The sequence below is a fragment of the Chlorocebus sabaeus genome, chromosome 22 (assembly GCF_047675955.1).
Source record: "Chlorocebus sabaeus isolate Y175 chromosome 22, mChlSab1.0.hap1, whole genome shotgun sequence".
Lineage (NCBI taxonomy): Eukaryota > Metazoa > Chordata > Mammalia > Primates > Cercopithecidae > Chlorocebus > Chlorocebus sabaeus.
In genome coordinates this window covers 93,449,903-93,470,876 of record NC_132925.1, presented here as the reverse complement: position 1 = coordinate 93,470,876, position 20,974 = coordinate 93,449,903, and the positions used below count along the sequence as shown (strand labels likewise).

General features: G+C 43.2%; 1 protein-coding gene and 1 long non-coding RNA gene across 3 annotated transcripts; one reads left to right on the top strand and one right to left on the bottom strand.

The window, feature by feature from the left end:
• Positions 1–813: 813 nt before the first annotated feature.
• On the bottom strand, positions 814–10,036 carry LOC140709863 (uncharacterized). 2 transcript variants are annotated; one of them, XR_012090648.1, is made up of 2 exons: positions 8,064–10,036; positions 814–1,940 (listed from the first exon to the last, which is right to left on the bottom strand). It is a non-coding gene; the product is annotated as an uncharacterized lncRNA (long non-coding RNA). The 2 variants fall into 2 exon arrangements; XR_012090649.1 differs by lacking the exon at positions 8,064–10,036 and adding an exon at positions 7,371–7,464.
• CCR5 (C-C motif chemokine receptor 5) lies at positions 7,640–11,459 on the top strand. The gene is made up of 2 exons (XM_007983951.3): positions 7,640–7,810; positions 10,065–11,459. Exons 1-2 carry the CDS (start codon positions 7,741–7,743, stop codon positions 11,132–11,134), a joined length of 1,140 nt encoding a protein of 379 aa, XP_007982142.3. The 5' UTR covers positions 7,640–7,740; the 3' UTR covers positions 11,135–11,459.
• The last annotated feature ends 9,515 nt before the right edge of the window (positions 11,460–20,974 follow it).

Sequence of the window (20,974 nt, the reverse complement as noted above, 5' to 3'; positions counted from 1 at the left end):
TGTGTTCTGACTGCTCCAACGACTGCCTGTTCCTGAGACACAATAATATATAACAGGCATGAGTCACTGTGCCCAGCCCAACACAATAATATTGAAATCAAGCCAATTAATAACCCTACAATGGCCTCTAAGTGTTCAAGTGAAAGGAAAAGTCCCAAGTCTCTCACTTTAAATCAAAGCTAGAAATGATTACACTTAGTAAGGAGGACATGTTGAAAGTCAAGGCCAAAAGCTCGCCTCTTGCACCAGTTAGCCAAATTGCGACTTCACAAGAAAAGTTCTTGAAGGATATTTGAGCTCTACTCCAGGGAACACGCAAATGAAGAGAAAACAAAGCAGCCATATTGCTGATATGGAGAAAGTATAAGTGGTCTGGAGAAAAGATCCAACCAGCTACATTTCCTTAAGCCAAAGCCTAATCCAGAGCAAGACTCTAACTCTCTTCAATGCTATGAAGGCTGAGAGAAGTGAGGAAGCTGTAGAAGAAAAGTTTGAAGCTAGCAGAGGTTGGTTTGTGAGGTTTAATGAAAGACAACCTCTCCATAACATAAAAATGCAAGATGAAGCAGCAAGTGCAAAGGGAGAGGCTGTGGCAAGTTATCCAGAAAATCTAGATAAGACAATTGATGAAAGTTTCTACACCAAACAACAGATTTTCAGTGTAAACAAAACAGCCTTATGTTGGAAGAGGATGCCATCCAGGACTTTCAGAGCTAGAGAGGAGATGTCAATGCAAGCTGCAAAGCTTCAAGGGACAGTGTTGGGGTCCGCATGTTTCCTAAACAAAGGAATGAACACACAAGACAACACAAGACAAGACAAACATGGCGGCCGCCTCGAATGGCGCGCTCTGCTTTATTTTATACAGTCATTTGTGGAATGTTGCCAAGTCACAAGACACATTGTTGTTTTTCTGACCTTTCCCTGACTTTCTGGATTTTCAAGATGTTTACACATAAACAAGCCCCCAACGCCCTGCTTCGTTTGCAAGAGCAGGACTTATGGGGAATGCCCTGCTTCGTTTACGAGAGCAGGACTTATGGGGAACGCCCTGCTTCGTTTGCGAGAGCAGGACTTATCGGGAACACCCTGTTTGTGAGCACGTAGTCCTCTACAGGACAGGCTGACTTTTTTTTTAGAGGTGAATGCAGCTGATGACTTTAAGTTGAAGTAAATGTTCCTTTACTATTTTGAAAATCCTAGGTTCATTAAGAATTATGCTAAATCTACTCTACCTGTGCTCCATAAATGGAACAATAAAGACTGGATGATCACACATCTGTTTACAGCATAGTTTACTGAATATTTTAAGCCCCCTATTGAGAACTATTGCTCAGAAAAAAATATTCCTTTCAAAATATTACTGCTCTGCACCATGTCACTCAAGAACTGTGTTGGAGATGTACGAGAATATTCATGTTGCTTTCATGCCTGCTAACACAAACATCCATTCTGCAGTCCATGGACCAAGATTTCAAGTCTTATTAATAAATATATTTCATAAGGCTATTAAGAAATAGCTATATATATATATATCTATATATAGCCTTTTAGAGTTTATATAGCTGCCATTGATAGTGATTCCATTGATGGATCTGAGCAAAGCAAATTGAAAACCTTCTGGAAAGTAGTCATTATTCTAGATGCCATTAGGAACATTTGTAATTCATGGGAGGAGGTCAAAATACCGACATTAGCAGGAGTGTGAAAGGCATTGATTCCAGCCCCCATAGGTGACTTTCAGGGGTTCACATCTTCAGTGGAGGAAGTCGCTGTAGATGTGGTGGAAACAGCAAGAGAACTAGAACTAGAAGTGGAGCCTGAAGTTGTGACTGAATTGCCGCACTCTCATGATCAAACTTGAACAGATGAAGAGTTGCTTCTCACAGATGAGCAGTGAAAGTGGTCCCTTGAGATGGAATCTCCTCCTGGTGAAGATGCTGTGAACATGGTTAAAATGACAATTGATTTAGAATATTACATAAATTTAGTTAATAAAGCAGTGGCAGGGTTTGAGAGCATTGACTCCAATTTTGAAAGAACTGGGTAAAATGCTATCAAATAGCGTCACATGGTATGGAGAAATCTTTTGTGAAGGGAAGAGTCGACCAATGTGGCAAACTGCATCGTCATCTTATTTTAAGAAATTGCCACAGCCACCCCCAGCTTTAGCAACCACCACTCTGATCAGTAAGCAGTCATCAACATCAAAACAAGAGCTCCATCCTCTTCAGCAAAAACACTATGACTTGCTGAAGGCTCAGATGAAGGTTAGCATTTTTAGCACTAAAATATTTTTAATTAAGGTACGCACATTGCTTTTTTTGACATAATACTATTGCATACTTAATAGACTACAGTATAGGGTAAACACAACTTTTAAACGCACTGAGAAACCAAAAAAGTTATTTTTGTGATATTTGCTTTATTGTGGTGGTCTGAAACTGAACTCACAATCTCACCAAGGTGTGCCTGAACCTCTTTATCTAACTGGTCACTGCCACAGTCCACTCTGTTTTGGCCAAGATGCCCCAGAGTGGCAGGCACACTGTGTGGTCACATCCAAGGGCCTAGAGATGGTGGGGGCTCCATATGGATCTAGACATGCAAAATCTCTCTTTGATTTGACTTCTTCCAACTCACCATTTTCTGGGTGCCGGGCTCGTCTCACCCAGAAAGTAGGACCCAATGTGACAGTTCCTACCCAGTTCCCTCCTGTGGCAGCCACTTGACCCAGGGGCACTCTTGATCCTTGCAGCCTCACTTCCACATCCTATCTCTACCCCTATCACCTCTCTCCAATCCCCACTCCCCATGCTCATCTTGTCTGCTGCCCAGTGGGGGCCCCACTCATGCTGGCCTCTCCTTTTGCAAGTCCCCATTTTTCATATGGTTTCTTCAGAGCCCCTTTCCTCAGTTTTGAGGAGAGGGGTCCTCACTCTCTTCCCCACCAATCCTACCCACTTCTACAGTCCAGTCGTTATCCTAATTGCCTCTGTATACAGACTGGGGTGAGAGGAGTTGATGTGATGGGTGTGGATACAGGGCTGGTGCTGTCTTCTTCTAGTAAGCCCTGGGAGAGGTGTCTGAGCCCAAGTGTCAGTGGTTTTCTTTGGAACTGTGAGTACATAACACTTCTTTGCCTTCAGCCTTAGGCCATAGTTGCTAGTTCTGGGACAACCAGAAAAGTCCTACATAATCTCGTGTTATGTGCAGAGCTGAGTATAGAGCTCCAGGTGTGATCTGATTCACGTAAGATCACAGTGAGTCTATTGTATTGTTGAACTGTTAGCTTAGACATCTGTTACTGCACCTACATTGCACTAGCCTCATGCCTAGACACTGATCTGAAAGAAATCCCCTAAATGCATACAGAAGACTTCTCAGCTGAGCTAAGGGGCTCCCACCAGGTTTGAGCCTATCTAATGAATCCGTGAGGTAGACAGCCTGCACGTGTCCACCTGGTTTGATGAACTGCATAAATCCCCATGGGGGATGTGGTCCATGGCCTGGGAAGTGGGTTACCCTGGGAAAGGTCTAGAGGACTGAGGCAGGGATGGAGACAACAGCATGGTGAGTTCCCAACCCATCCATGATGACAGGTGTCTGAGGCAGAAGGTAAATAGGCTGTCCCCTGGTGTGTGTCACAGGACCCAAGCGTCATTGCTGAGGCACGTGGATAACAAAGTGTGGCACTGGATTCTTCCTATTTCTGTGAGGATCATGGGGACTCTCTGGCTCTCCTGGTAAAGGTGGCTCTAGGAACAGGAAGAGTGTCCTTCTTGACAGGGATGTCAGAGCACTGATGGTGACAATCAGTGTGTCACTGCTCACATGACTGAACAATGGGAAGAGCCCGACTGTCTAATGACAGAACTCTGTTAAATATAATTAAGGGTATTTTGTTGAATGAATGAAGCCAGATGGGAAAGAAGACAGTATCTGTAATTCTATTTATAGAAGTTAAAGATAGGCTCATTTAATCTCTATGAAGACAGAGTGGCCCTTACCTCTGGGCGGAGCAAAAGGCACCCTCTGAAGTGATAGGGATATCTTTTATCATCTTCATCGGGAGTGGGAGTTACATGCATGTATGCATATCAAAACTCGCCAAGCTGCACTAAGATCAGTGTGTCCTTACTCAGTAAAAATAATAAAGAATTATACTTATAAAGAATTGTTTAATAATACAGGAAAATGTCTACACCATAATCTTTAGCCAAAAAAAAAAGAGCCACCTACAGAATGCTATATGCATGGGAACAATTAATAAAAAAGTTCATGGGAAAAGTCGGAATTGAAACATCATGTCTTAAAAGACATTGTTTTGATATTGTGAGAATGTACCTAATTTTTTCCTTTTTTCTGCTTTTCCCAATTTAATACAATGAGCTTGTGTTGGTTTTATAATTAGACATTTTGTTTGTTTGTTTGGTTTTGTTTTGAGACAGAGCCTTGCTGTCGCCCAGGCTGGAGTGCAATGGCCCGATCTTGGTTCACTGCAACCTCTATCTCCTGAGTTCAAGAGATTCTCCCACTTCAGCCTCCTGACTATAGGGGCTATAGGGGTGCACCACCACGCCCAGCTAATTTTGTGTATTTTTAGTAGAGATGGGGTTTCACCATGTTGGCCATGTTGGTCTCAAACTCCTGACCTCAAGTTATCCACCCACCTTGGCTTCCCAAAGTGCTGGAATTACAGGCATGAGCCACCGCACCTGGCCTAGATATTTGTTTTTAAAAATAAAAGATTCATTTGCTCTTTTTACAGCCCATCTCACTGTTGACTGATACTGACCAGGAGTCAACTCAGGCCCCAGGGATTTTCACAACAGCTGCTGTATGGCAGGGCTCCTGCTCACTGGGCTCATGTAGTTGGCCCTTGCACCTGAAGTGAATAATTAACATTCTCCCCATCCTGTTGGTCTGATGGTCTGAAAATATGGTCCAGAAATGGTGTGGGCAAGGAGAAAGCAAAGCAACGCTTAGAACATAGGTACAGCGACTAGACATGGAGCACCTGCTTAAAGACAAAAAGGTCCCAAAAAGGAGGGATGGCACAAAACACCCTCCAATATGGGCATGGAGTCTAGAGTGACAAACTGATCAAAAGTTCATTTCCCATGGGGAGTCTGAACGTATTTAATAATAAAAAGAGAACAAGAGCCATGCAAACTGAGAAGGACAAAGTAGAAAAAGTAGCAGACACCAAGCAACTAAATCACAGCGTGATAAGCTGCTGGCTTGTTGTCATTATTGTATCCAGAACAACATTTTATTTAAATGCTGAAGAATTTCCCATGGGTCCCCACTTTCTTGTGAATCCTTGGGCTGAACCCCCCTGTCCTAAGTGATTACTAGAATACATCTCTGGACCAGAAACCCAAAAGTGGAGTAACACATACTGCAAAGCTGTGCTTCCTTGTTTCGGGCTATGAATCCTCACCTTGTTTCCCATCTAGTATATATTTTTCAAACCAACTTGTCCATGGAGTCATGTAGTATTTAGGGTGGAAGCTGCCCCAGGTCTAGCACGTCATTTAACAGATGAGGAAATGGAAGCTTGGGCAGTGGAAGTATCTTGCCAAGGTCACACAGTAAGTCAGCAGCACAGCCTGTGTGACTCCGAGCCTGCTCTGCTAGCCCACATTGCCCTCTGGGGGTGAGCACGTCTTCACATCCTCCACTACCCTAATGACAAACACGCAGAACATGGCAAAGCCTCAGCTCTGCGTGGTGAAAGTAAGAACCAGCAATGTCACAAACAGAAATACAGTGTTGGTCCGGCAGCCTCCAGCAGTTCTGCACAAGTGGATTACCAGTGAATACAAGGCTATCTTTCTAAAAACCAAAGTCGTATTTATGTTATCTATTTTCTATAAAATTTTGTATTAATGTATTTGTTACCTATTTTTGAACTCTTTCAAAAGCACACTATATTTCCCTGCTTAAACAGCCGCCTGAGGGCGGGTGCCTGAAAGCCTCTACACCCGTGTCATTCCATCCCGCAGGCGTATTGAGTAAGTTTGTATTTGGGTTTTTTAAAACCTCCACTCTACAGTTAAGAAAACTAAGGCAGAGAGCTTCAATAATTTGGTCAAAGCCAAGTAGTAGTAATGACGCTGGAGGTTAAACCCAGCAGCATGACTACAGTTCTTAATCAATGCCTTTTGAATTGCACATATGGGATGAACTTGAACATTTTCTTGATGATTCACTGTCCTTATTATGATTACCAGTTACTGAGCTCTGTTGTAACAGAGACATATGTCCCTACGTGGGGTGGGGGTGGGGTGTCTTGCTCGCTGGGCTATTTCTGTACTTTTCTGGCTTTTCCCAAGCAGTCATTTCTTTCTATTCTCCAAGCACCAGCAATGAGCTTCACCTTTTCAGCTTCTAGTTTGCTGAAACTAATCTGCTATAGACAGAGACTCCAGTGAAACAATTTTACTAGGGTTTAATCAAATAAACTCTCTCTGACGCAGGATTACTGAAAGAGTAACTAAGAGTTTAATGTTTACTGAGTGTATAGTATGTGCTAGATGCTGGCTGTGGATGCCTCATAGAATCCTCCCAACAACCCATGAAATGACTACTGTCATTCAGCCCAACACCCAGATGAGAAAGCTGAGGGTAAGACAGGTTTCAAGCTTGGCAGTCTGACTACAGAGGCCTCTGGCTTAACCCCTGGGTTAGGCTGCCTCTGTAGGTTTGGGGGCATATAATTTTGCTGTTTGGGGTCTCCTTTACCTTCTTAGAGATCACAAGCCAAAGCTTTTTATTTGGTCACGGAAGCCCAGAAGGGCATCTTGTGGCTCAGGAGTAGCTCTCTGCTGTCTTCCGAGATCTGCTGACAATACTTGAGATTTTCAGATGTCACCAACCACCAAGAGAGCTTGATATGACTGTATATATTATTGCCATAAAGAACCTGAACTTGACCATATACTTCTGCCATGTGGAAAATTTCTCATAGCTCCAGGTAGATTGTATCTGGGGTGAAGAATCCTGCCAGCTATGTACCTGGCATAGTGTGAGTCCTCATAAATGCGTACTGGTCTGAAGGGCCACAAAATAGTGAACAGTGAAAATTCCCACTAAGATCCTGAGTCCAGAAAAAGATGGGAAACCTGGTTAGCTCACCCACAAGCGTATAGTTAAAACTCTTTAGACAACAGGTTGTTTTCGTTTACGGAGTAATATTGGGTGATGAGTTCATGTGTATGGGGAGTGGGATAGGGGATATGGGGAGAGTGGAGAAAAAGGGGGCACAGGGTTAATATGAAGTCCAGGATCCCCCTCTACATTTAAAGTTGGTTTAAGTTGGCTTCAATTGATGGCAACTCTTAAGATAATCAGAATTTTCTTACCTTTTTAGTTTTACTGTTGAAAAGCCCTGTGATCTTGTACAAATCATTTGCTTCTTGGATAGTAATTTCTTTTACTCAAATGTAGGCTTTTGACTAGATGCATGTAAATGTTCTTCTAGCTCTAATATCCTTTATCCTTTATATTTTCTAACAGATTCTGTGTAGTTGGATGAGCAAAGAACAAAAACAAAATAATCCAGTGAGGAAAGCCCATGAATAAACTTTCAGACCCGAGATCTACTCTCTAGCCTATTTTAAGCTCAACTTGAAAAGAAGAACTGTTCTCTGATTCTTTTCGCCTTCAATACTCAATTATTTAACTCCGCCCTCCTTCAAAAGAAACAGTATTTCCTACTTTTATACTGTCTATATGATTGATTTGCACAACTCATCTGCCAGAAGAGCTGCGACATCCGTTCCCCTACAAGAAACTCTCCCCGGTAAGTAACCTCAGCTGCTTGGCCTATTAGTTAGCTTCTGAGATGAGTAAAAGCCTTAACAGGAAACCCATAGAGGACATTTGGCAAACACAAAGCGCTCATACAATTATCTTAAAATATAATCTTTAAGATGAGGAAAGGGTCAGAGTTTAGAATGAGTATCAGATTGTTATAACATCAAAGATACAAAACATGATTGTGAGTGAAAGACTTTAAAGGGAGCAATAGTATTTTAGTAACTAACAGTCCTTACCTCTCAAAAGAAAGATTTGCAGAGAGATGAGTCTTAGTTGAAATCTTGAAATCTTATCTTCTGCTAAGGAGAACTAAACCCTGTCCAGTGAAATGCCTTCTGAATATGTGCCCACAAGAAGTTGTGTCTAAGTCTGGTTCTCTTTTTCCTTTTTCCTCCAGACAAGAGGGAAGCCTAAAAATGGTCCAAATTAATATCAAATTACAAACATCAGATAAAATTTTCCTCTAATATATCAGTTTCATGGCACAGTTAGTATATAATTCTTTATGGCTCAAAATTAAAAGTGAGCTTTTCTAGGGGCTTCTCCCAGCTGCCTAATCTAAGATGCAGGGAGTTTGAGACTCACAGGATTTAATAAGAGAAAATTCTCAGCTAGAGCAGCTGAACTTAAATAGACTAGGCAAGCCAGCTGGTTATAAGACTAAACTACCCAGAATGCATGACATTCATCTGTGGTGGCAGACGAAACTTTTTTTTATTTTATTATTTCTTGGGTGTGTATGAAAACTCTTAATTGTGGTAACTCAGAAACTACAAACACAAACTTCACAGAAAGTGTGAGGATTTTACAATTCTCTGTTGGCGTCTATGACCTTCTCGGGGGACTTGAGCGTCTGGCCATTTCACTCTGACTGTATCACAGCACCGAACATCTGATGGTCTTGCCTTTTAATTCTCTTTTCCAGGAGTGAGAGGGAGGGTAGCATGGTAGTTAAGAGTGCAGGCTTCCCGCATTCAAAATCAGTTGCTTCCCAGCTGGGTGGCTTTGAGCAAGTTACTCGCCCTCTGTATGCTTCAAGGTCCTTGTCTGCAAAATGTGAAAAATATTTCCTGCCTCATAAGGTTGCCCTGAGGATTAAATGAATGAATGGGTATGACTCTTAGACAGTGATTGGCATCCAGTATGTGCCCTCGAGGTCTCTTAATTATTACTGGCTTGCTCATAGTGCATGCTCTTTGTGGACTAACTCCAGAGAATGGCAGCGTCAATAAAAATCTTAAGACTCAGTTGCAGCCGGGCATGGTGGCTCATGCTTGCAATCCCAGCATTCTAGGAGGCTGAGGCAGGAGAATTTCTTAAGCCCAGGAGTTCGAGACCAGCCTGGGCAACATAATTGTGATCTTGTCTCTATAAAAATAAACAAAATTAGGCCAGGCGTGGTGGCTTAAGCCTGTAATCCCAGCACTTTGGGAGGCCAAGGCAGGCGGATCACAGGGTCAGGAGATGGAGACCATCCTGGCTAACACGGTGAAACCCCATCTCTACTAAAAATACAAAAACAAAATTAGCCCGGTGTGGTGATGGGTGCCTGTAGTCCCAGCTACTCAGGAGGCTGAGGCAGGAGAATGGCGTGAACCCGGGAGGGGGAGCTTGCAGTGAGTTGAGATCACACCACTGCACTCCAGCCTGGGCAAAAGAGCAAGACTCCGTCTCAAAAAAATAAATAAATAAATAAATAAAAATAAAAATAAACAAAATTAGCTGTTACAGGTGTGGTGGCACCTGTAGTCCCCAGCCACTTGGAAAGGTGAGGTGAGAGGATTGCTTGAGCCCGGGAGGTCCAGGCTGTAGTGAGCCATGATTGAGCCACTGCACTCCAGCCTGAGCGACAGAGTGAGACCCTGTCTCAAAACAACGACGACAACAGCAACAACAAAAATGCTGAGCTGCACCATGCTTGACCCAGTTTCTTAAAATTGTTATCAGAGCTTCATTCACTCTGTGGCGCTATAGAGCACAAGATTTTATTTGGTGAGATGGTGCTTTCATGAATTCCCCCAACAGAGCCAAGTTCTCCATCTAGTGAGCGGGAAACTGGCAGCAAACCTCCCCTTCACTACCAAACTTCATTGTTTGGCCAAAAAGGGAGTTCATCCAATGTAGACATCTATGTATGGAATTAAAAACCTATTGATGTATAAAACTGTTTGCATTCATGGTGGGCCACTAAATACTTTCTAGGGCTTTATAAAAGATCACTTTCTACTTATTCACAGGGTGGAACAAGATGGATTATCAAGTGTCAAGTCCAACCTATGACATCGATTATTATACATCGGAGCCCTGCCAAAAAATCAACGTGAAGCAAATTGCAGCCCGCCTCCTGCCTCCGCTCTACTCACTGGTGTTCATCTTTGGTTTTGTGGGCAACATACTGGTCGTCCTCATCCTGATAAACTGCAAAAGGCTGAAAAGCATGACTGACATCTACCTGCTCAACCTGGCCATCTCTGACCTGCTTTTCCTTCTTACTGTCCCCTTCTGGGCTCACTATGCTGCTGCCCGGTGGGACTTTGGAAATACAATGTGTCAACTCTTGACAGGGCTCTATTTTATAGGCTTCTTCTCTGGAATCTTCTTCATCATCCTCCTGACAATCGATAGGTACCTGGCTATCGTCCATGCTGTGTTTGCTTTAAAAGCCAGGACAGTCACCTTTGGGGTGGTGACAAGTGTGATCACTTGGGTGGTGGCTGTGTTTGCCTCTCTCCCAAGAATCATCTTTACCAGATCTCAGAGAGAAGGTCTTCATTACACCTGCAGCTCTCATTTTCCATACAGTCAGTATCAATTCTGGAAGAATTTCCAGACATTAAAGATAGTCATCTTGGGGCTGGTCCTGCCACTGCTTGTCATGGTCATCTGCTACTCGGGAATCCTGAAAACTCTGCTTCGGTGTCGAAACGAGAAGAAGAGGCACAGGGCTGTGAGGCTCATCTTCACCATCATGATTGTTTATTTTCTCTTCTGGGCTCCCTACAACATTGTCCTTCTCCTGAACACCTTCCAGGAATTCTTTGGCCTGAATAATTGCAGTAGCTCTAACAGGTTGGACCAAGCCATGCAGGTGACAGAGACTCTTGGGATGACACACTGCTGCATCAACCCCATCATCTATGCCTTCGTCGGGGAGAAGTTCAGAAACTACCTCTTAGTCTTCTTCCAAAAGCACATTGCCAAACGCTTCTGCAAATGCTGTTCCATTTTCCAGCAAGAGGCTCCCGAGCGAGCAAGTTCAGTTTACACCCGATCCACTGGGGAGCAGGAAACATCTGTGGGCTTGTGACCCGGACTCAAGTGTGCCGGTGACCCAGTCAGAGTTGTGCACATGACTTGGTGTTGATACACAGCCTGGGCTGGGGGTGGGGTGGGAGAGGTCTTTTTCAAAAGGAAGTTACTGTTACAGAAGGTCTAAGATTCATCCATTTATTTGGCATCTGTTTAAAGCAGATTTGATCTTTTAAGCCCATCAATTATAGAAAGCCAAATCAAAATATGTTGATGAAAAATAGCAACCTTTTTATCTCTCCTTCACATGCATCAAGTTATTGACAAACTCTCCCTTCTCTCCAAAAGTTCCTTATATATATTAAAAAGAAAGCCTCAGAGAATTGCGGATTCTTGAGTTTAGTGACCTGGACAGAAATACCAAAATTATTTCAGAAATGTACAACTTTTTACCTTGTACAAGGCAACATATAGGTTGTAAATGTGTTTAAAACAGGTCTTTGTCTTGCTGTGGGGAGAAAAGACATGGATATGATTAGTTAAGGAATGACACCTTTCATGTGTGATTTCCCCTCCAAGGTATGCTTAATAAGTTTCACTGACTTTTAGAACCAGGTGAGAGTCTTGTGGCCTGGGAGAGCTGGGAAAGCCTCTTAAATAAGAAGGAATTTGAGTTGGATCATCTATTGCTGGCAGAGACAGAAGCTTCACTGCAAGCACTGCATGGGCAAGCTTGGATGTAGAAGGAGACAGAGCTGGTTGGGAAGACCTGGGGAAGAAGGACAAGGCTAGATCGTGAAGAACCTTGATGGCGTTGCTCCATCTAAGTCATGAGCTGAGCAGGGAGATCCTGGTTGGTGTTGCAGAAGATTTATTCTGTGGCCAAAGGAGGGTGAGGAAGGATGAGCATTTAGGGCAAGGAGACCAGCAACAGCCTTCAGGTCAGGGTGAGGATGGCCTCCGCTAAGCTCAAGGCTTGAGGATGGGAAGGAGGGAGGTATTCATGCAGCATATGAGGATATGGAGTCAGCAGAACTGGGGTGGATTTGGGTTGAAGCTGAGGGGCAGAGAAGATTCAGGGAGAAGCCCTAGCTGAGAAGCCCTAGCCTTCAAGCAGATTGGAGAAGCCCTTGAAAAGACATCAAGCACAGAAGGAGGAGGAGGAGGTTTAGGTCAAGAAGAAGAGGGATTGGTGTAAAAGGATGGTTCTGGTTTGCAGAGTTTGAACATAGTCTCACCCAGACTCCAGGCTGTCTTTCACTGAATGCTTCTGACTTCAGAGAGTTCCTTCCCATCCCAGCTCAAATACCGAGGGGTCTCCAGGAGGAGACTAGATTTATGAATACATGAGGTGTGAGGACTAGGAACATACTTCAGCTCACACATGAGATCTAGGTGAGGATTGATTACCTAGTAGTCATTTCATGGGTTGTTGGGAGGATTCTATGAGGCAACCACAGGCAGTGTTTAGCACATACTACACATTCAACAAGCATCAAACTCTTAGTTACTCATTCAGGGATAGCATTGAGCAAAGCATTGAGCAAAGAGGTCCCATAGAGGTGAGGGAAGCCTGAAAAACTAAGATGCTGCCTGCCCAGTGCACACCAGTGTAGGTATCATTTTCTGCATTTAACCATCAATAGGCAAAGGGGGGAAGGGACATATTCATTTGGAAACAAGCTGCCTTGAGCCTTAAAACTCACAAAAAGTACAATTTACCAGCCTCTGTATTGCAGGCTGAAGGGGTTGGGGGCGGGGCCCTTAGGTACTCATTCCAGATGCCTTCTCCAGACAAACCAGAAGCAACAGAAGAAACCTCTCTCTCTCCCTTGGAAATGAATACACCCCTTAGTGTTTTGGTATATTCATTTCAAACCCTTAGGTACTCATTCCAGATGCCTTCTCCAGACAAACCAGAAGCAACAGAAGAACCTCTCTCTCTCCCTTGGAAATGAATACACCCCTTAGTGTTTTGATATATTCATTTCAAAGGGAAAGAGGTTGTTTTCTGTTGCTTCTTTTATGATTGTGCACATACTTGAGATTGTTTTGAATTTCGGGGATGGTTAAAACCATCATAGTATATAGATAAGGTGAGGGAATAGGAAGTGGTGAGAACCACTCAGGGAATGAAGGTGTCAGAATAATAAGAGGCGCTACTGACTTTCTCAGCCTCTGAATATGAACAGTCAGCATTGTGGCTGTCAGCAGGAAGCAATGAAGGGAAATGTCTTTCCTTTTGCTCTTAAGTTGTGGAAAGTGTAAGAGTAGTAGAGGACCCTACCCTCTGGGCCAAGTCAAAGACATTCTGACATCTTAGTATTTGCATATTCTTGTGTATATGAAAGTTACAAGTTGCTTGAAAGAAAATATGCATCTAATAAAAAAACCTTCTAACATAATTCATTATATTCTCGCTCTTTCAGTGTACATTTAGATAATAGCACATAAAACTGCCAAAGTATTTTATAAGTAGCTGTCTTCTTCCTTAGTGTGTGTGTGGTGTAGGCAAAGAGAGAGATAATTGTATTTTTGTATTTTCTTTTAAATAATTCTTAAAATTCACTGTTTTCCTGAGACAAATTGCCAGAATAGTTTGTATTTACAGATGATACCTCTAAGAGTAGGGTTGTTGAGCAATTGACTTGAAAACTTTTAAAATTCAAATTTTAATTCCACTACTCAAAAGAATTGCCATGTTTTAAAAAAGAGAATCGGTGCCATAAATCAGTTGTCTATGTTTGAAAATGAAGAAGACATGCAACGTCATGGCCTGGTCACTTACCCGCAGCCCTGTGTTGTAGGCACATCACACGTGAGAATGAGGATATGCTTTTCTTTCATTTAAAATCCCTCCCCAAAACTTAACTCTAATTGCAATGATGACAATCATGTACATTTGGATTTATGTGCAGGAGTCTCTTACCCTGAGAGAGGACAGGTGCTCCAGGTGGAGGGGACCCGTCTGGGTCACGTTCACATCTTGAACATGCTGGTTTTCAGTCACTGCACACTCATCTCCCAGCGCAGGTCATGGGCAGCAGATGCAAGAGCTGCCCGTGGTCCTATTTGGAGGTGCATGAAATGAGCAGAAGACAGAATAGCTGGATCTGACTAGAAGGGCAGCTCCTCCCTACCCAGACTTGAAGGATTGCCTTTCATCTCTTAGGCTAAAAGGTAGAATGAAGCAAGGAAGGGCAGGAGGAGGCTGGGGTTAGGGTAGAAGGAAGGGACCATGGAGAAGGGAGATCCATCCCATAGGAAGAAGGCAGTGTGGCAGGCAGATTGGAAGGTGTCAGCTTTTATGGCTGATATAAATGCAGCCATGTCAATTGCTGCTTTTCCTTTTCCATCTTATTAAACGCCTTCCAATGTTAGCACAAAGAAAAGCTATTTTCAGTGTTGCCAGCCTTTCCAGAGCCCATTCCCATTATCTCCCCAGGCCCATGTCTTTACTCCTTGGAGTTTCAACTCGCGACCTTCAGAATCTGACTTTATTCACCATCTCTGGAGTGAATGTACCTTTTGTCTCACCCAGAGGTCCCTATCAAAGAAGAGATTGCATGCCATGGATAAAGTCAAAGTAGAGGTGACTGTCCTTAACAAGAAAGAATAGTGTGCAAATTCAGAAACTAGGATTCTGTTTACGTTTTTGTACTCCAGGGGTTCTTAGTTTAAATCGCTCTGAATAAATTAAGATGCACTGGCATTTCCACTGTAACGATTAAATTTACAAATCATTTATTTTCTATCGGGGGAGAGATAGAGTTCCAAATGCAAACATTAACTGTTCAAGTGTTAACACTTCTAATGAAAGCATAAGAATTACCACCAACTACCTTGGGGGCTGGAAGCAGAAATGTGAACTGGAAAACAAATCACGAACTTTCCTTTTTTTTTTTTTTTTTTGAGATGGAGTCTTGCTCTGTTGCCCAGGCTGGAGTGCAGTGGTGCGATCTCGGCTCACTGTAACCAGCGCCTTCCAGATTCAAGTGATTCTCCTGCCTCAGCCTCCCGAGTAGCTGGGACTACAGGTGTGCACCACCATGCCCGGGGAATTTTTTGTATTTTTAGTAGAGATGGGGTTTCACCATGTTAGCCAGGATGGTCTTGATCTCCTGACCTCATGATCCGCCCGCCTTGGCCTCCCAAAGTGCTGGAATTACAGGCTTGAGCCACCACGCCCCGCCAACAAATCATGAACTTTGTAACTGCCATTCCTTATAGCTTGTTAACACATCCACTTACTTATCGTCAGAGTATGTAGAGATTTTCCACAACCCTCAGGGATGAGGCTGAACAGAAGAGGAAAAAACCTGAAAACATTTCGATAGCTCCTTTACTTTGAAATAAAATTCACTGCAAAAGTTGCTTGTATTTTTCCAAAACAGAGTCAACTTTTAATATTTAAGATTCTATATACAAATACATATTTTATATAATTAATATATAATGTCATATGACATACACTATATCTTTATATTAATATGCATGCATATAATATCTATTTCCTTCCTAATTTTCTATAAGCAATTTTACAAGTCTGACTTCTATTTGCCTCCTTATTGTTACTACATAGTTTGATAATCCGTTTTGTGTTGTCGTGATTCTGTCGTGTTTTGGGGACTTATTTTTGTTTCTCTGGGTGGTCACTAGTTTTTTTTAAAGCATTCATGGAAAAGTGTGAATCTTTCAAGCTAGGAAGCCATGGCAAGCCTTGGGTCATACTGCCCCCGCGAGGCCACACTGGCAAACGAGCAAGGGTGTTCAACCTCCAGCCTTGGCCATGGAGAAGACACGCGAGGAGGCTTTTCACATTCAGCTGTTTAATGTTTGTCTCTGCCGGCACCATTCCAGTTGTGAAAAAGAGGTATTTCCACAGCAGCTCAGGGTAGGTAGTGCACAGCTCACATTCATCATTTTTGAAGACCGAGAGGAGTCTCCATTGGGGATACAGGTTGATGCCTGTTGTGGAATGAAGGTTCCAACACCCAGACCAATCTCTGCAGTGTGCTGATCTCATGACCCTGCAACAAGATCAGAAAGTGTTTTGTGACTAAGCATTTTTCATAACGCATAAAATGCTCCAAGCTCCTCCCTTGTTTCTCTCTATGATCCTGTATATCTGATGGTTGTGGGTACCAAGTGTTTGAAATAATCAAATGTGATTTGATGTTGGTAAATTTCTTTATCATTCGCACTCTCCTTTCTCTATTATTGTTTATGTAACTGAACTGCAGATTAGTAACTCGTTGCTTGCAGAATCCAATTTAACAAGAGTGAGGTCAGGTATAAAGCAAATGATTTATTCTAAACCTCCTTCAGGGAAAACATGCAGGCTCCTGCCTCTAAATGCACTGCTTTGCTGGGCATGGTGGCTCATGCCTGTAATCCCAGCACTTTGAGAGGCCAAGGAGGGTGGATCACTTGAGGTCAGGAGTTCGAGACCGGCCTGGCCAATATAGTGAAACCCCCGACTCTACTAAAAATACGAAAAATTAGCCAGGCATGGTGGCAGACGCCTGTAATCCCAGCTACTCGGGAGGCTGAGGCAGGAGAATCGCTTGAACCTGGGAGGTGGAGGTTGCAGTGAGCCAACATCTTGCCACTGTACTCCAGCCTGGGTGACAGAGTGAGACTCTCTCTAAGTAAATAAATAAATAGTAAATGCACTGCTTTGCTTTTGGAGCAGAAAGCAGGCACTTTTAAAAGGCAGGGGAGGAAATGAGCAAGGGCAGGGGGTTCTGCATGCTGGCATGGTTGGTGCCTAATCTATCGGGCAGTTGAGTTGGCACTTTCATAGGCAGAAATAGGTTGAAAAAGTGACCTAAAACTCTCTAGGTGGGAGAGGGTAGTGGGCAGGCCTTCAACCTGCCTTCCTGGAGGGTGAGTTCCATGGCAACCCCCTGGAGGGTGAGAGTTCCATGGAGGTCATGCTTTGGGCTGTAAATCGGCTGTTAACTCTCTAGAGAGTTCTGTCTTGGAGCATATAGTTAGACGAACTTACCCTGTAAAGAATGTCTGGTGAAGGGGAGGTAAAAGGTGAGATTTGCATTTCTAAAGGACTAAGTAGAAAGTAGGGCACAAGAGGAAAGGAGAAAAGACAAAATAATTTTAAAAATAATTGCAACATTCCCTTTTACTTAGAAAAAAATGGAGTACTCGGTTATATTATCACCTAGTTTACATCAAACCCTCTTATGGAATCCTATGGTTTGAAAACAAAAAGGTTGTTGAGGACCAGTCAGCCCAACCACTTCGCTTTATAAATGAGAGCATTGCCTGTCCCAAGCCCCAGAGACTCTGATGTCATGGGTCTGGAGTGGGCTCCAACAGCGGCATGTTTTGATGGTGCTTCCCAATGGCAAACCATCAGCGAGCCTTTGAATAGGGAAAGTAGGAGCACTTCTGACTCCCTTCGCGATCAGCACCTGTGTGCTAATAAATTCACAAAAGCCAACATATTGGAGTCACTTGGGTAGTTTTACAAACAGTGACGTTAAATCCAACCTCAAAAGTTCTGATTCCAGCTGTCTGCATTGCTGCCCTGTGGTTGCCCACTGTAGAAGCTCCCCAGGTGACTGTAAGCATAGCCAAGTCTGAGAAGGACTGCCTAAAGCCTGCCGGACTGACAGCAAGGGCTGTTGTCTGAGCAAGACTTTGCCTGGCCTGGGGTGGCATGTGCGCCAGGAAGAGTCTCAACTTTCATAACAGAACATTCCCCAAGCTGGTTTTTTTAAAGCATGTGAATCTAGACTTCATTGGCAATACCAGAGATCTGTATTTGAGGCTCCAAGTATTTCACTTTCATTTTTGGTTTTGGGTTATGTTTTCACCCTTCCTTTCCAAGTGAAAAGTAAACAGAAATGGGATGTCTGGCGCCCATGCTGAGCTTGGCGACTTCAAATTCAATAGAGAATAGGTCTCTTGTGTAGAAAAGGGCCTGTCTGAGATGTTTCTCAAATGAATATAGATTTTGCTTATGTGGCTAAAGGGCTCTTCTCCCCCCATTTCCTTATCCCTGCAGCGAGCCATCCTTCTTAACTCTTTCCATGAAAGCATTATTCCTGAAGACCTGGGAACTCGTACCAGCCCTGATCAGGCAATGATAATTCTGCAGAGAATTAAAATTTAACATTAAAATGTCAACTCTTGAATATCCTGGCAAACGGTTTAAACACATGTACACACATACAAACACCTCCTACTATTTACTGAAGGGCAGATATCTGATAACTTAATCTTTTGGTTTTGAGTCAAGACAACTTCTCCTTTTGAAACTGCATACCACTGAATATAATAAAATGTAATTAAGATTAAAAATAAAAAAAAACTAATGGGAGAATTTCAATATTGTCTATGTTCACTTTAAAATTCCTCTACTTAGGTTTATTGCCATTACCAAAGACTATTCCAAAATCCTTTTTAGGAGAATCCTAATGGTTTTCTGACATACAGTCAAATAAGGACTCTGTTGATTGGCTAACTCAGTCTTCCTGTGGCAAAAAGCAGACCCTGGCAGAGAAGAGGGCAGGGACTTGAAAGTCAGACTGACTTGAGTTCCAGCCTTGAGGCTGTGGGAGCTTGGGCAAGTGACTTAACATCTCTGGCTCTCAGGATCTACAAGGATTTGCAGTAGTAATTTGGGGTGTTACCGATACGGGAGCTAAAAAGGAATTATTTAGGTGGTTAGTGAGGGTCAGAGAGTCCTCAGTAAGATTTGCTTTTAAGAAAAAGCAGCCCCAAAATTATTTGTTTGCTAACAAAGAAAAGCCTGTAAAATCGGGCTGCAGACATAGATAAGCAAGCTGGAAGCTTGAACGGGTGAATGCCAGCAGCTGTGCCAATAGGAAAAGGCTATTTGGGGGCCAGGCATGTTCAACATGGATTCTCCATCTTCCCTCTTCTTTGTCAACCACGTGTAGAGTAAAGCAACAGGCAACATGGCACCGGCCAGGTAGAGAACCCCTCTGCATAATAAAAGATTAGGGTGAGATGGCCAGCTTCTTCCCATGCTATGTAAATGGCATACCTGGTCCAACCAATCTTTTGGGCCCTATGTAAATCAGACACTGTCTCCTCAAGTTAGTCTATAAAACCCCATGCATTTTACCATGGATCTGGGAGATCCACTTGGAACCCCTTCTTTCTGCACGAGAGAGCTTTTCTCTTTTGCCTATTACACTTCCTCTCTTAAACTCACTCCTCCTGTGTTAGCATCCTTGATTTCCTTGGCACAAGGCAACAAACCTTGTTTATTACCCCCACACAAATGATGCTGCTTCGTTATTAACAGCAATCTGACAGGGTTGTGTTGGGGTATAAATTAGACCAGAGAGATGCAATAGAATTTTTTTGTAATGACAGGAACGCTTTGTATCTGCATCATCCAAAATGGTAGCCACCAGACCAGAGCGAAATGTGGCCAGTGTGACTGAGGAACTGGATGTTTTCCACGATTTAATTTAAATGTGGCCAATGGCTACTATAGGAGACAGTGTGAGTCTGGCATATTAAAAATACTCAATAAATATTAATATAATTTGAACTTTGGCATCAGTGTTTCCTAGATTTGAGTTACTACGCAAGTTGCTTACTGTTTCTAAGCCTCGGTTTTCTAATCTGTAATTGGGGCTAATAATAATACCTGCCTTACAGGTTCGTTCAGAGGATAAATGAGAAATTGCATGTTAAGGGCTTAACACAGTGCCTGGCACATAAAAGCTCTGGTAACTGTTAGCTACTTTAATAATTTGCTAATAATGGCTATTTCTTCTTCAGATTAGGATGTGCTCTCCCAAACAGTGCTCTTAGACATAGCGGCAGTTTAGCTAACTCTCTGTGGTGAAACAGAAGCACTGGCTGACCGGAGTCAACCAGCTATCAATAATTCTGGTCAGATGTAGACTCCATAGCTCAAAGCAAACTGAGAGAGTGAGGGCAGCAGGCCAATTCCCCACCCCTTCCTTCTGGACTCTGACAGAAGCTTACACTCAAGGAAGAGCAAGTAGGAATTAATTCATTAAGAGCTAGATAAGCAAAACCCAATGAGAAGTTCTGGCAAAGCCCCATGGGCAGATGTGGCTTAGACACAGGAAAGAAGTAGGATTTCATACCACCCGCCTCAGTCTACATCTGTGGCCCTCATCCTCAGCTGTGCCTATGCAAAGGGGAGCAACAAATAACCCCACCTCCACTCTCCTCCCGTGGAGGCCAGGGATGGCCAGAGGTAAGAAAGGGATGGGAAGTGTTTCCTCCAGCCCTCCTCTGAGAGGGAGAGGAAACTGGGCAGAGCTTCTGTCCTCCTTCAAGCAGAAACAGAAACCTGAGGAGAGGGGAAGTAAGGGGGTTCTTCCCAGCACTCTTCAGTTGTGCACTCACCATCTGCAGCTCAACATTCAGCATTCATTCACTGTCCTTATGAAATTCACTATTTAGAGAGAAAAGCAAGCAAAAAGGCAAAGTTTGAAACGTACCATTGAAGTGGCCTCATTGCCTGGGGTGAATGCCTGAGGTTTGTGGTCTCACGCTAAGGGAATCGAGGATGCAGACACACAAGAAGTGAGTTTAAGAGCAGAGGTTTAACAGGCAAAAGAAAGGGAAGAGAGAATAGCTCTCTTGCCTGCACAGAGAGAGGGACACCTGAGTGGGTTTTCCTGTTTCACGGTGAAACACAAGGCATTTTATAAACAAGCTTGAGGAAGTGGTGTCTGATTTACTTAGGACCCGAGAGATTGGTCAGACCAGGTGTGATGTTTACACAGCACGCAAAGAAGCTGGCCGTCCCACTCTAATCTTTCATTATACAGATGAGGTCTATACCTGGCCAGTGCCATGTTGTCTGTTCCTTACTGTACACATGGTTGACAAAGAAAAGGGAAGATGAAGAATCCAT

Coding starts and splice junctions, on each gene's coding strand:
- CCR5 (XM_007983951.3), top strand. CDS start 7,741: ATGATTGATTTGCACAACTCATCTGCCAGAAGAGCTGCGACATCCGTT. Junction 7,811..10,064: donor CCTACAAGAAACTCTCCCCG/GTAAGTAACCTC, acceptor ACTTATTCACAG/GGTGGAACAAGATGGATTAT.